Source organism: Oncorhynchus clarkii, chromosome 1, assembly GCF_045791955.1.
Source record: "Oncorhynchus clarkii lewisi isolate Uvic-CL-2024 chromosome 1, UVic_Ocla_1.0, whole genome shotgun sequence".
Taxonomy (NCBI): Eukaryota; Metazoa; Chordata; class Actinopteri; order Salmoniformes; family Salmonidae; genus Oncorhynchus; species Oncorhynchus clarkii.
Window position 1 is genome coordinate 57,030,599 of NC_092147.1, and position 14,772 is coordinate 57,045,370.

General features: G+C 40.5%; 1 protein-coding gene across 1 annotated transcript in view; it reads right to left on the bottom strand.

Moving 5' to 3' along the window:
- LOC139409112 (actin-binding LIM protein 1-like) overlaps positions 1–14,772 on the bottom strand; it is a 118,761-nt gene that overhangs the window by 4,176 nt on the left and 99,813 nt on the right. Inside the window, exons 14-20 of the mRNA XM_071153839.1 lie at positions 7,915–7,962; positions 5,710–5,859; positions 4,539–4,627; positions 4,084–4,207; positions 752–804; positions 383–443; positions 33–40 (exon numbers count right to left, since the gene is read on the bottom strand). Coding sequence (XP_071009940.1) covers positions 33–40; positions 383–443; positions 752–804; positions 4,084–4,207; positions 4,539–4,627; positions 5,710–5,859; positions 7,915–7,962 — 533 coding nt within the window. The remainder of the gene's footprint in view (positions 1–32; positions 41–382; positions 444–751; positions 805–4,083; positions 4,208–4,538; positions 4,628–5,709; positions 5,860–7,914; positions 7,963–14,772) is intronic.

A 14,772-nucleotide genomic window follows, 5' to 3' on the forward strand; every position in this document is an offset into this window, starting at 1 on the left:
GGCAGTTGTGGATAAGCAAATGAGAGACATACCTGAAACTCTGCAGGACAAAATGGGACAGAAAATGAGACTCACAGTTAATGTTTTTTCTCTACCATTTATCATTCATATCTGAACTAAGTACTACATTATTTCCAAATAATTGGGTGCCTTATTATAAAACATATTGATTAATTATTTATGTGTGTAATCGGTTAAAGGTACAATCTGTGATCTGGGAAGGGTTACATTTCCCAAGCCCCATTTCTCAGCTGTATACCAAAACAAGTGCGGGCCTGTCATTTTGCTGAACTGCTAATCCCAGATTGTAGCTTGTAGAGTATTTAAATTGTGGAAGTAGTTGTGAATCTAACCAGAGCTTTATTTGGTGAGCAACACTCACCTCTTCCTCCCCCACACATGTCCCCATGGCTGTTGTACTGAGTGAAATCTGTGGACTGAGGCTGTAGAGGCAGAAACAGTATTTTAATAGCAACAGTCACATATTTCTATGAACTATTTGATCAAAACAGAATGTTTTACAGGAGCAATTAGGGATAAGGGCCTTGCTCAAGGGCACATCAATAGATTTTTCACCTAGTCGGCTCAGAGATTCAAACCAGTGACCTTTTGGTTACTGTCACAACACTCTTAACCTCCAGGCTACCTGCTGCTGTCATAGCGGAAAACATCCACATTAAATCAAATACTGATTTGATTGATTTTGTTGGATTTAATCAAGTTGTGATATCTGATAGGTGTTTGATCTTACCCGGTGTAATCCATTCCGTCCATAACCAGGCAGCGAGGAAGTTTTGGAATCATCTGAAAAGTTGAAACTATGGTAAGTATCATAATTTCGCTGAAACATCTAAACTCAATTTGGCTGCCCTTTAGTTTGAATTGTTCAAGCACAGGACATTTGCAAGTGTTAAAATCTCGGCGTTGAGGTAAAAAGTTTATAGTTTGTTTTAACATCTATGTTTCTACATGCACATTGATTGATTCATTGATTTTATACTACACAAAGATAAGTAATTTATGCTTTTCTAAACTAATCCAATCTGTAAGGGGTTGGATTTATTGCACCCGTTAATGAGATGGTTGTTCCAGTTTAGATGGTTTAGGCAGTCTTGTCTTTCAACATAGCAGTCATTCCTAAAACAGATTGTGAGTCATAAAATATTCACATTTTTGGCCATCCTACCTCCGGCTGGAATTCATAATGACTTCACAAACCAACATATTGTGATTTGCAGGTCCGATATAACCCTGGCTTATCAAACCACAATGTCAAGGTAATTTATTAACATTATGGGTGATGCTTTAGTCACTCAAAAGGCTATTTTACATGGGAAAGGTTCGGGACCTATAACACTATTTCAGTGGCTCATACATCAGTGGAGGCTCACCAGAAAAGTAAGGGGAGGACCATCCTCTTCAGTAAATTTCATTTAAAAAAACATGTAAAACATTTTAAAAGTCATACTTTTTCGATAAAAAGCTAAATATATTCACGTCACCAAATAATTGATTAAAATACACTTTTTTGCAATGAAGTTCTACAGTAGATAGCACTCTGTAGGGTAGCACCATGGTGTAGCCGGAGGACAACTAGCTTCCATCCTCCTCTGGGTACATTGACTAAAATACAAAACCTAGGAGGCTCATGGTTCTAACCCCCTTCCACAGATTTACACAGTAATTATGACAACTTCCAGAGGACATCCTCCAACCTATCAGAGCTCCAGCATAGCATGAACTGCCCTGTTGTCCACCCAATCAAAGGATCAGAGAATACATCTCGTACTGAAAGCATAAGCTACAGCTAGCTAGGACTGCAGTTCATAAAATGTAGTAAGTAGTTGACTCAAAGAGAGAGAAGAACAGTTTTGAACAAATTAATTTGAAGAAGGAGAGGCAAGAGAGAGAGAGAGTCATTTTTCCCCTTTCAAATGCAGCCAGCTAGTTTAGCCTACTCAAACACCCTTCTCAAACAGAGGGGTGCTATGTTAGGTAGCCGGCTATGACTATCCAACACAACACTAGAACTCTTCCAAGTCAAGGTATGCTTTGGTTTTACAAATGTCATAAACTGCTTTACTGACTGTACACTGTAAAGTTACTGCATGATTGTAGCAGGTTTACTAACGCATTAGTTATATTAGTTATGTTAACTATGACATTACTTTAGCTAATATGCTGACAACGATGGAGGCTGTGTGTAGCGGTTACGATATGGTTTGGCTTGGAAAGTTTTTTCGGCTGGTCACATACAGCTGATGTGTTGTGCATTGAAGTCCACAAGCGAAGGGAAAAGGTGAGAGGGGTAGAGTGCATAGATGCAAGAAGGAATAGAATGTGGCTGATATGAAAGTGAACTGTCTTTACGTGTGTCAGGGGTGTATTCAGTCCACCAATTCTGTTGAAAAATGTTTCTTAAATGGAAGAAAACAGAATGAAACGGGGATAAACATACCTGAATTTGTCCAATAGAAACTCTTGTTTGTAACTGTTGGACTAATGATTACACCCTAGATCAGCTAGATGCAGGCAAGAGTGTGCAAGGCAGTATTGAACGTGTCACTGTCTGTCTTTTAAAAAAATTCTCTGTGCACCTACGTTGTAATCTTTCATTCATAGGCTAGGTTGTAGCAACTTCATGATGTATATGGAGAACATTTGAGTATCATGTAGTAGCCTAAACATATCGCATATCGCGGAGCCTCCAGCGACGGTTCCCCATCCGGAGTCCCTGGCGACGATCCACGGTCCGGAGTCCCCGGCGACGATCCACGATCCGGAGTCCCCGGCGATGATCCAAGGTCTGGAGTCGCCGGCAATGATCCACGGTCCGGAGTCTCCGGCAACGATCCACGGCCCGGAGTCTCCGGCAACGATCCACGGCCCAGAGTCTCCGGCGACGATCCACAGATCTGAGGCCCCGGGGACGATCCACGGTCCGGAGCTTCCGGCGACGATCCACGGTTCGGCCACTGTCACACCCCAACCAACACAGAGAATAAACAGCTCTCTATGGTCAGGACGTGACAGTATCCCCCCCAAAGGTGCGGACTCCGACCACAAAACCTGACTCAATAGGGGAGAGTCCGGGTGGGCATCTACCGTCGGGGGTGGCTGTGATGATCCATGGCCCGGAGCCTCAAGTGATGATTCATGGCCCGGAGCCTCCTGCAAGGGTACCCAGTCCGGAGCCTCCTGCGAGGGTTCACAGTCCGGAGACTCCTGCGAGGGTTCCCCATCCGGAGTTCCACGATCCGGAGTCCCCAGCTACGATCCACGGTCTGGAGTCCCCGGTGGCGATCCACGGTCCGGAGCCTCCCCGGTGACGATCCACGGTCCCTCCGGCGACAATCCACGGTCCGGTTCCTCCAGCGACGATCCACTGTCCGGGGTCTCCGGCGACGATCCACGGTCTGATTCCTCTGGAGACGTTCCACGGTCCAGAGTCTCCGGCGACGATCCACGGTCCGGAGCTTCCGATGACGATCCACAGTTCTGTTCCTCCTGCAACGATCCATGGTCCGGTTCCACAGAAGCGGAGGGATGCACTGACCTCATGCACTGACCTTAGAGAGCCTTTTTATTCTCTATTTTGGTTTGGTCAGTGTGTGACTAGGGTGGGTACTCTAGTTTTTTTATTTCTATTTTGGCCTGGTATGGTTCAAAATCAGAGGCAGCTCTCTATTGTTGTCTCTGATTGGGGATCATATTTAGGCAGCCTTTTCCCACCTGTTGTTTGTGGGATCTTGATTTTGTATTGTTGCTTTTGAGCCCTACAAAGCTGGACGTTTCGTTTTGTTACTCTTTCTTGTTTTGTGCCGGTTATCATTAATAAAAAAATTATTACCCTACACCACGCTGCATCTTTGTCCAACCATCCTTCAAACAACGAGCGTTACAACAAAAAATGGTGTTTGTTGTATTGGACAAGTACAGATAGTAACTCTGTGTTTCAATCAATTTTGGATCGCTTTCTACAGTTTGGTACCTAATGAATCTGACCCTGATTTAGAGTTAATTTGATGTGGTTATTCTAAACAATGTGCTTGTTACTATATGGTGAAGTTAGTCAGAACATACCTCCATCATAGTTGTTCTGCTGAGGTTCATAGCGCTGAGCTGATTGGCTGCGTGCATGACCTTCCCTGATCTGCTCCTTTTCATTCTCCTCTTTCATTATCAGCTTCCCCATACCAGACTGGATCTGGGGACACACAGAACATATGGTAAAATACTTAACTTAAAGCCTGCAGGTATAATGCATTGTAAGACTTGTCATGAGCATGTATAATATCTTAGAATTAATCTTATAATGATCCTGACTAAATACCAGCTATTTTGAGTCAGTTGAAAAGTTGATACACACAGAGACAAAACATAGTGTAAACCTTATTATAATACAGTATAAAGGCTTGTACATGCTTATAACAAATTATAAGAGCTCCCTACGTGTGTGTTATTATAAAGAGCTGCCTACGTGTGTGTGTTTGTGGGTGTGATTGTGGGGGTGAGTGTATGAATGTGGCTTCTCTAACCTTGTTGATTTGCTCCTCCTGGATCTGCTTTCTCTTCATAGCCTCCTCTTCCTCCTCTTCCCTAGACCGTCTCCTTCCTCCTTCTGAACCTTTGAGTGGCATAAACAACCCGCGAATAAGCCAACACACACACATGCACACACACACACACACACACACACGCACACGCACACACACACGCACACACAGGCACGCATGCACACACCCTTATAACTGTGTGTGTGAATTACAGGCGTCTTGACCGAGAAGTAGTGCTAAATACAGTCAAACAAGACTGTCAAAAACTATAACAGAAGGCATAATAGAATGCTCCCATCTGTGGACATCATGTTCACAAAAGTACTGTACAGGATTTTTAAAAGGATTGACAAAAGTACTGTAGGATTTATCTTTCCAGCAACAGGGGTGTGGGAGAACACAAATGTGAGACAGAGTTCACTAGACATAAACACAGACAACACAAAAACAGTGAAACTACTCAGCTGCACAGAATGTTAACAAGGAGAGTACAAGTCTTCACAAGATGAGATATTTACTATGAGTTTGATACACAGAGCAACACAGTGTAGGAAGACAGTTCCGTTTGAAGCCAGTCTCAGTTAGCTCTGTCCAAGTCATTTGTGAACGGTTGATTGATTGATTTTATAGGTAGCTGTAAAGCAAGCTGTAAAGGAAGGTGCAACTGAAGCTGTAGCAAGCAAAAAGTGACATGATGCCAACAACAACAGTCTTTCAAGGATACATTGTTCATCAGCATTGCACAAAATTCAGCAAAATAATTTTAAAATCTGTGTTCTAGAGAGTCAAATTGTGGTGAGAGCAGGGATGCAATAAAGCTTAGTGGTGATGTTAAGCTTCAAGTGCATAAGAGTGAGATTATGACCGATCCATAAAGAACCCAAACCCTACATCCTAGACACTTGTGAAAATCTGAAAGGTTCGGAAAAGCCATATGGCTGAAATTCCACCTAGCCTATCAGAGTTCACGGTGGTACTATTGACATATTGCTGAAACCTATCAAATTCTCTCAGATCTCAATAAATGTCTAGAGTGTAGGGACTAGTGGTTGTTTCTGGACAGGGACAAGTTCAGGGTTTGGTTAGGGGTAGTGAGCCTCTAAGGTGAAGGAGGTGGGGCAGTGCAAGCATGCTCATAAGGAGCCTACTGTACCTAAGGCAGCCAGGGTCAGGGAGGGAGAGCAGGGGGGCCAGTGGTCGTTTTCGGTCGGTGATGTGTCATCCAGAGGGGGGACATGGGCGGCAGGAAACGTAGCGGATCTGATGATGTCATCAGCAGACTTTCTTTTTGGTGCGGGTGAATCTAAATTGGCAACCAGAGGAACTGGACTATCAGTGTGAGTGAGTACCCTTAATCCCCTTAAACACAGCTGAACATTTCAACATCATCTGTCTGAAATGTTGTGTGATAATCTTTACACAGCAAATGTACAAGTGTTGAGGTGAAAAGTGTTGTGAGTGTTATATCTGTGTGTTGATTTGAGTTGGGTTAACAAATTGACAGAGAATGAAGTTTTCTTTAAATCACAGTGGAATCAACACTGCATGGTGTTGTTGTTACTTGATTGTGTTGAGTTAAATTCCGTGATCTCTCTCAGAGTAGAAAATATGTGGGAGGGGCCTCGTTATCACGTTTCCCAGCATAATTTGTTGCAGGTTGATTTTTAGAATAGTTTGTTTTTAATATCTATGCTTCTGCATGCACATTGATTGATTCATTGATCTTATGCTATACAAAGATAAATGACATACATTTTTCTAAACTAATCCAATCTAGTGTACCCATCACTGAGATGGTTGTTCCAGTTTAAATATTAAATCTTCTCAATAGCAGTTTTCTTGAATGGCTGGATTCTGATAGGAATTGCAGTACAAATAATAATTTCATAAACCAGAATATTGTGATTTGCAGGTCTGATGTGGCCAAGAACAAAGATTTTCAGACTGAAATGTCAAGGATAATTAGGCCATAACTAAATACATGACAAATATGTTTTATAGGGCTATAAATGGTTAATTTCAATTCAAACACATTCACCTTGGCAGTTACTTGGTGAAGGCTTCAGGACTGAAATGTTATGAATCCAACAAACATGCCTCTGTCACTAACAAACACAGTCATCGGTGGGTATCTCTCATGCTCACTTGAAAGGAATGCTGGGAAATATGTAAATAAGGCTTTACACCTATAGTGTTAAAACATCACCCCCCCAAAAAAAGACTAAAATACTGAAACACTACATGTGATTACTTAACAAAAATAAATTGTAACACCATCATCTCTAATAAGTGTTCTTTTAAGTTGGAATTGGCAACAGTTTAACACTATTTCAGTGGGTCATATACAGTATACACACTAAGAAAGGGTTACATTTAACACAGTGGATGTAAAAATTCTCATCTCAAATTTGCTGTGTACATGGTAAAGATAATACCCCACTCAACCTTACACTTACACTTACACTTATTATTCAAAATTGTTCACAGATTATGTAAATAGTTATAGTGTGATGGCGCTCTAATCAATATTTATAATATTGTCTGCACCACTGAAGGGGTGCTCAGTCTTAGGAACCATTAGTAGGAGAAGGACCACACTCCAAAACATGTCAGCGAATAAATCATATTTAAGGGAATTAAGATTACATCCCAAACCTCCTCTTTAGATTACGGGGTACTGTAGGCTCGCATGCCTTGATCTTTTGCTTAGGTTTCTAAATTCTCAGAAAGTGTTCAGAAAGTATTTGGTCAGAGAGAGAGACTTCAAACAATATTGACACATTGACATTGGAGGTCACAGTAAATGGTGTACAATTAGAGGTCAATGTGGTGATTACACAATTTCAATCCAAACTGAAAAAAACATAATTGAAAGGACCCAAATATTGCTCATTGACATCTAGTCCATACCATTACTAAAAGGTTAGGTGCTGCTTTGTATAGTTAAGCTTATCGCTCTTGTTTATAGCAAATGAGTTTCAAGACACTTTCTTTCTTTCTATAATCACGTTGTTTTACAGTAAACCAACCCCTCATATCATGTCCCTGCTAAGAGAAGAAATATTACCTAGTCATGCTCTTGGAAAGCTCTGTCTCTATTTGCAATCAGTCTAATTATTGCCGGGGCGGCAGGGTAGCCTAGTGGTTAGAGCGTTGGACTCGTAAACGAAAGGTTGCAAATTTGTAATCCCTGAGCTGACAAGGTACAAATCTGCCGTTCTGCCCCCTGAACAAGGCAGTTACCCCACTGTTCCTAGGCCGTCATTGAAAATAAGAATTTGTTCTTAACTGACTTGCCTAGTTAAAGGTCAAAAAAAATAAATGCTGGTGAAACCAGGTCACAGAGAGTGAATTATACCGTGTTGTTTGTAGATGGGTGGTTTCCTGTAAATGTTGATCCCCTGATCTGAAAGGGCAAAGGGAGAAAGACATAGTCAAAACCACTGGGCACACCATGTCATTTCAATGTGGGGAATATTTGGCTGAGATGTTGATCAATGGGATTTCAAGATATATTCACCCACTCAAAAAGACAAACAAAAGTTAGTTGAATTTCCAATGTGTTATTCACTATGCTTTCAATTAACCAAATTCCAATGGAAAAACAACGTCTGATTTTTGGTTTAGTTGTCACCCAAATGTCTATCTCCGTGCTTTCAATAATTTAAAAGCAAAGCATTGTTCAAACGGGAATACAATGTCAGATATTTTGTTTATCTATACAACAGATTCATGTGTTATCGCTGTACTTCATCTAATGGCTGAACCAAAATAACTGGATTGCAGTAGAGATTACATTAAAAGCACATGGCGCAATTGATCAATGTTGTTCGAGATTGTGCACAGATGATTATAGCATAGCTATCTTGATTTAGAACACTTTATGTGATTACATAAGAAGAAATGTATAGTTACCATCACCTCAAAATGTGGCCATGGATGTGTTACCGATTTTAAAGTCGAATTTTACATTAGTTTGTAAGATAACATTTTTAATTCGTTTTTAAAGCTGCAATATGTCACTTTTTAGGCGACCCAACCAAATTCACATAGTTATAGATCTGTCATTCTCATTGAAAGCAAGTCTAAGAAGCGGTAGATCTGTTCTATGTGCGCTATGTCTATGCTTCCTGTCCTTTACTTTCAGTTTTGTACACCAGCTTCATACAGCTGAAAATACTATATTTTGGGTTATTGAAAATATATTTCACAGCGGTTGAAATGGTACAATGTTTTCTTTACACATTATGTTGCCTGTTTTGTCACATAAACTGAAAGTCAGCAAACAATTAGAATTTTAGCAACCAGGAAACTTAACTTTAGGCTATTTACTGTATCACAAAAGTGATAGTGAATTGTTTTGGGTTGTCCACGCAACCAAATATCAACATTTGAAGGAGATCTATCTTCTGCTTGAATAGTTCCATCTGTGCCATTGACTTAAGCGAAGCGGGTGGGCGGAGCAAACAGACCGAGGAGGGTGGAAAGGACGGGACAGGCAGAACAGTGACTGTATGCTAGCAGGATAGTCCATATCTCCAATCATCTTTGCTGATAGCGGTGGGTGAATTGGTCTAATTTAGCATATATGGTAAAAAAAATAATATTTAGCTACTTCTTCCAATTCAAATGAGTAAAAAAAAAAGTGTTTTGTGTGACTACAGCAATAAATCACAAAACTCGTGACAGGTTTTAAATGAGCGAGGCGTCATGGAGGACAACCTGCCCACCTGGCTTCGGTTGGGTTATTATAATTCAAAACAATGCTTTAAAAAAAAAATCATGCATGCCTCGCCTTTGGTGAATTTAGGCCACAAGTCTGGCTTTAATTCCAGTTTGTCTACAAATTAATCATTGGTACGTTGGATTCACGTCTCCATCTCAATCAAACATCAAAGTTAAAGGATAGGATTAAATCAAATCAAATCCAACGTTAAATGCACTTTAAATCATTTGATCTGATTGAGTCTTATTATTTAACGTAGATTTTTAGTTGAGATGGAGTTGAATCCAACATATCAATTATTATTTTGTAGACAAACTGAAATGAAAGCCAGACTAAGTCAGTGGCACAGATGCAACTATCCAATCAGAATATAGAGGCTTCATCTCCTTCAACTGTTGATATTTTGTTGTGTTGACAACCAAACAGAAAATCAAATGTCTATTTTATGTTGAATTCTGGGTTGAAATGAAACAATAGCTTTTGATGACTTTGCAAATGCTATATAAGCCTAAATTGTGTCATTCAAAAATCAAATCAAATTGTATTAGTCACATGGGCCGAATACAACACTGAAATGTTACTTACAAGCCCATAACCAACAATGCAGTTTAAAAAACACGAATAAGAATAAGACATAAAAGTAACAAGTAAGTTGTTAAGTTAAAATTAAGTTAAAAAATCAGTTACAAACAACGAACATAAAAATACAATGTAAAATGTCAACCATCTGTCTTGATGATATCATATGTGATATCTGAGCTCTGTTAAACCTATCCTTTGGAGTGACTTAGTAAATCTATGTTGTTTATTCCTATATTTTTTTTATTCCTATATTTTTAAAATACTTTTACCCCTTTTTCATGATATCCAATTGGTAATTAGTCTTGTCCCTATAGACTAGGGAGAGGCAACGGTTGAGAGCAATGCATCCTCTGAAACACAACCCTGCCAAGCCACACTGCTCACGTAACCCGGAAGCCAGCTGCACCAATGTGACTGAAGTCAGCTTGCAACTGAAGTCAGCTTGCAACTGAAGTCAGCTTGCAACTGAAGTCAGCTTGCAACTGAAGTCAGCTTTAAACTGAAGTCAGCTTGCAACTGAAGTCAGCTTGCAACTGAAGTCAGCTTGCAACTGAAGTCACCCATCCCTTCCGGCCAAATCCTCCCCCAACCCGGACAATTGTGCGCCAGCGCATGGGTCTCCTGGGTATGGCCAGGATCGAACCCGGGGCTGTAGTGACACCTCAAGCACTGCAATGAGGTGCCTTAGACCACTGCACCACTCGGGAGAACCTATCTATTTAGTTTTTAAGTGTGGATCTATCATCAATCATTCTCACAATAGCACATTGGTAATAGTCAATGACAAATATCATAGCTGGGCTTGGTTAAAACCTTGGATGGGAGACCAAAGACTATGTGTAGACTATGCCCAGCTTATTGTTTGTTTTTCTGATAGTGGATATAACGCTGAAGATCTGACATTATCTTAAAGGTACAAATTCAACAGATTTTATACAACGTTTGTCTATGTCAACATTTTTTAAATGTATTTTCCATGTAGAGTCCGTGCCACAATACGTCGACAAATTACGTTGAAACAACGTTGATTCAATCAGTTTGTGCTCAGTGTTTTGCATTTCATGTATACGTATCAAACACTTTTCCAGTGACACATGAGACAAGAGCATTATTGAAATGGAAAAAGTGGTAGAGAGAAGTTGCGTGAGAGCAATAAAAAGTCTCAGGTGACCAGTAGCAGTAACAGTGACAGGGTGCGCTCCGTGTATCTCCTACCTGGGAGGTGGAAATGTTTAGGGGTCAGAGAGAGAGGTGGAGTGACCGGCCGGCTCTCTGGCCGTAGGGGTATAGGGGAGCTCCGCCCGCTGGGTGGATCAGTGCCTCCGATGAGAAGAACCAAGAACAAAATGTAAGCAGGGCAACCATAAGGAAATCATAAATTTGGAGAAAGCTAATCTTGCAGAGCCAGACAAGCGTGTCTCTGAGTATTGGATATAGCTGTAAGGTCTGGCATGTGAGATTAGGGTCAAGCATAAAAATGGACGCAAGTGGATGTTACTTTACTCTGAAAGAGTGATCCAGTTTTGAGAACTATTGAAGGATCCTGTATTACCAAATCAATGGATGGGAAAATCATGCAGATGTTGTAGTTAAAGCATACAGCAGACAAGAAGCATACCAGAGCATACAGTATGAACCATATGCAACTCTGAGTTTGATACAGCTACAGATTCACTCTGTTTGTCCCTATCATAACACAGTAGATGAGGATGAGGACACATCTTAGCATGCAACCAAACAGCATCAAAACACAAAAGACCGTAAGACTGATATCATATCTAATATATAGTTTATCATTTAAAAAACATGTTTTATCCAAAACAATTGGCAGATTAATGCTAACTAGATGGATGCTGAAAAATGTTTCTCATCAAACCCTAACCCGTCCCTAATCCTACTAATCTCAACCAACAATGTAAGTAACATACTGTAGCCATGAGGTAATATGAGACCTAACCAAAGGATGCAGGCCAACCTGGTCTCAGAGCATTTCGTATTATTCTGTATGAAATTCCGTAAACTCCATTTAGCATGATATGTTACGTTTAGTATGGTACGTGTTAATTTGTGGATGTCGTAACATAAGATTACAATTACGAATTACAATTTGTATTATACATTATAAATTCACTAAACATACAATATGTTAAGAATTTGCAAAATGTATGATATGTTACGAATTCTAGCTAGGTGGCTAGGTTGCTAACGTTAGCTCGGCTAGGGGTTAGGAGTTGAGTTAGGTTAAAGGGTTAGAGTTAGCTAATAGGGTTAAGGGAAGGGTTAGTTAACATGCTTAGTTGCAAAATAGCTAAAATGTAGTAAGTAAAAGTTGAAAAGTTGCTAATTTGCTAAAATGCTGAAGTTGTCCATGATGAGAGTTGAATTCGCAACCTCCGGGTTGCTAGATGTTCGCATTATACTCCCACCCATCCACCCTACTTTCATTTTTGCCTTAAGTAACCATATGTCTTATGTAACCATACCAAACGTAACATCTCATACTAATTTGAATGTCCAGGATTTATATTTACTATGTTATGTCTAGTCTAGGAGACCAGGCTGAGCAGGTAGACATAATGGACATTTATCATTAAACAGGCAAATTGTCAGTAATGTGACTTGGGTGGAACATTTAAAAGTTTCCCAATGCTGGAAGGGGAGCCTGAGTGAAAAAGTTTGGGAACCTCTGGTCTAAGTGAACTAGGCTGCATGTCTATATCATGACAGCAGAAGAGACGTTTCTAGCCTGGTCCCAGATCTGTTTGCCAATCAGTTGGTAAAAAAGGCACAAACAGATTTGGGACCAGGCTAGTCAGCTTCTGACATTCCCTTCACATCAAATGTGCATGGCAACAGTATACAGTGCCTAGTGGAAGTCTACATACCCCAAGTAAAATAAAAATATATATAAATGTTTATTAACTAATTAATAAATTAACTAAAACACAAAGATGTATTGATTGCATATGTCTTTACACCCCTGAGTTAATACTTGGTGGAAATACCTTTGTCAGCAGTGAACAATTTTTAATAAGATTCTACCAACTCTGCACAACTCTTATGGCAACATATATCCATTGTTTTTGTCTAAATTGCTAAACGCTCAGTAAATTTGGTTGGAAATCATTGATGGACAGAAATATAAAAACGTAGTCTGAATGTCAAGCAGGAAAACTCAGGAAAACTCAACACTTTTTGGAAATCCATTCTGGTGTGTCTTTGGCATTACAATTTTGACAAAAACAAAGGATATACAGTATGTTGCCATAAGCGTTGTGCAGAGTTGGTAGAATCAAATTCAAAATCACTCACAGCTGTAATTGCTGCCAAAGGTGTTTTCACCAAGTTTTAACGCTGGGGTGTGAAGATATGTTTGTTATTTATTTTTAATTAATTTAGAAAATGCTCTGTAATGTTTCTTTCACTTTGAATGTAATCCCTTTCAGATCAAATGTTAAGACAGTGCAAGGGGTGTGTAGACTTTCACTAGGCATTGTATAGGGGCTGAAGAATGTGGTAGGGACATAAGTAGTTTAGCGATAGCGTATGAGGCATTAAGACTTGAATGAGGTGACACAGCTTGCCTTGGTAGTGGGGAGAGTGGAGGGACCATGGGGACTAGGGCCCTGTCTTACCTTGGCTATGGGGTAGGAAGTGGTGTCTGAAAGGGGAGGTGGGGCGGGAGTCACTATGGCTGTTACTGCACAGGTCAGAGCAGAGCTTCTGCATGCCTGTCAGAGTTTCTGCAGGGGAGGGGAGGTGAGAGAGGGGAGGGGGGGACAGAGCCGGTGGGGAGACACCACCACAGGTAGAGAGGGGAGGGAGATGTGGAGGGGAGATGTGAGAGAGACGTGGAGGGGAGGTGGAAAAGGAGGAGGGAGGTGTGGAGTCGAGGAAGAAGTAATACAGTCAGTAGACATACCATCACAGATAAAGACAGGGAGGGAGGCAGGGAGAGAGGGAAGATGTGGAAGAAAGGTGAGAGAGGAAACAGACCCAGTGGACACCACCACCACAGTTAGGAAGAGAGAGAGGGGGAGGTGAGAGAGGGTGAACGAAAAGAAGGGGGAGATAATCGGAATCATGTAAAAACTAGAAAACAACAAACTTGGAGGAAAAACTATTTGAAGGAGATGGGGATAAGGAATAAGGAAAAAGTGTATTATGAGATACACCTTCAAATGAAAAAACAGTGTGTATATGAATTGCATTAATAAACTATAAACTATATATACAGAGGCTTGCAAAAGTATTCATCCCCCTTGACGTTTTTCCTATTTTGTTGCATTAATGGACATACACAAAATAGTCCAAATTGGTGAAGTGAAATGAAAAAAATAAGTTGTTTAAAAAAATTCAAAGAAAAAAAAAATGGAAAAGTGGTGCATGTATATGTATTCACCCCTTTTGCTATGAAGTCCCTAAATAAGATCTGGTGCAACTAATTACCTTCAGAAGTCACATAATTAGTTAAATATAGTCCACCTGTGTGAAATCTAAGTGTCACATGATCTCAGTATATTTTCATCTGTTCCGAAAGGCCCCAGAGTCAGCAACAACACTATGCAAAGGGCACCACCAAGCAAGTGGCACCATGAAGACCAAGGAGCTCTCCAAATAGGTCAGGTACAAAGTTGTGGAGAAGTACAGATCAGGGATGGCTAATAAAAAAATATCAGAAACTTTGAACATCCCACGGAGCACCATTAAATCCATTATAAAAAAAATTAAAGAATATGGCACCACAGCAAACGTGCCAAGAGAGGGCCGCCCACCAAAACTCACGGACCAGGCAAGGAGGGCATTAATCAGAGAGGCAACAAAGAGACCAAAGATAACCCTGAAGGAGCTGCAAACCACCACAGCGGAGATTGGAGTATCTGTCCATAGGACCACTTTAAGCCGTAC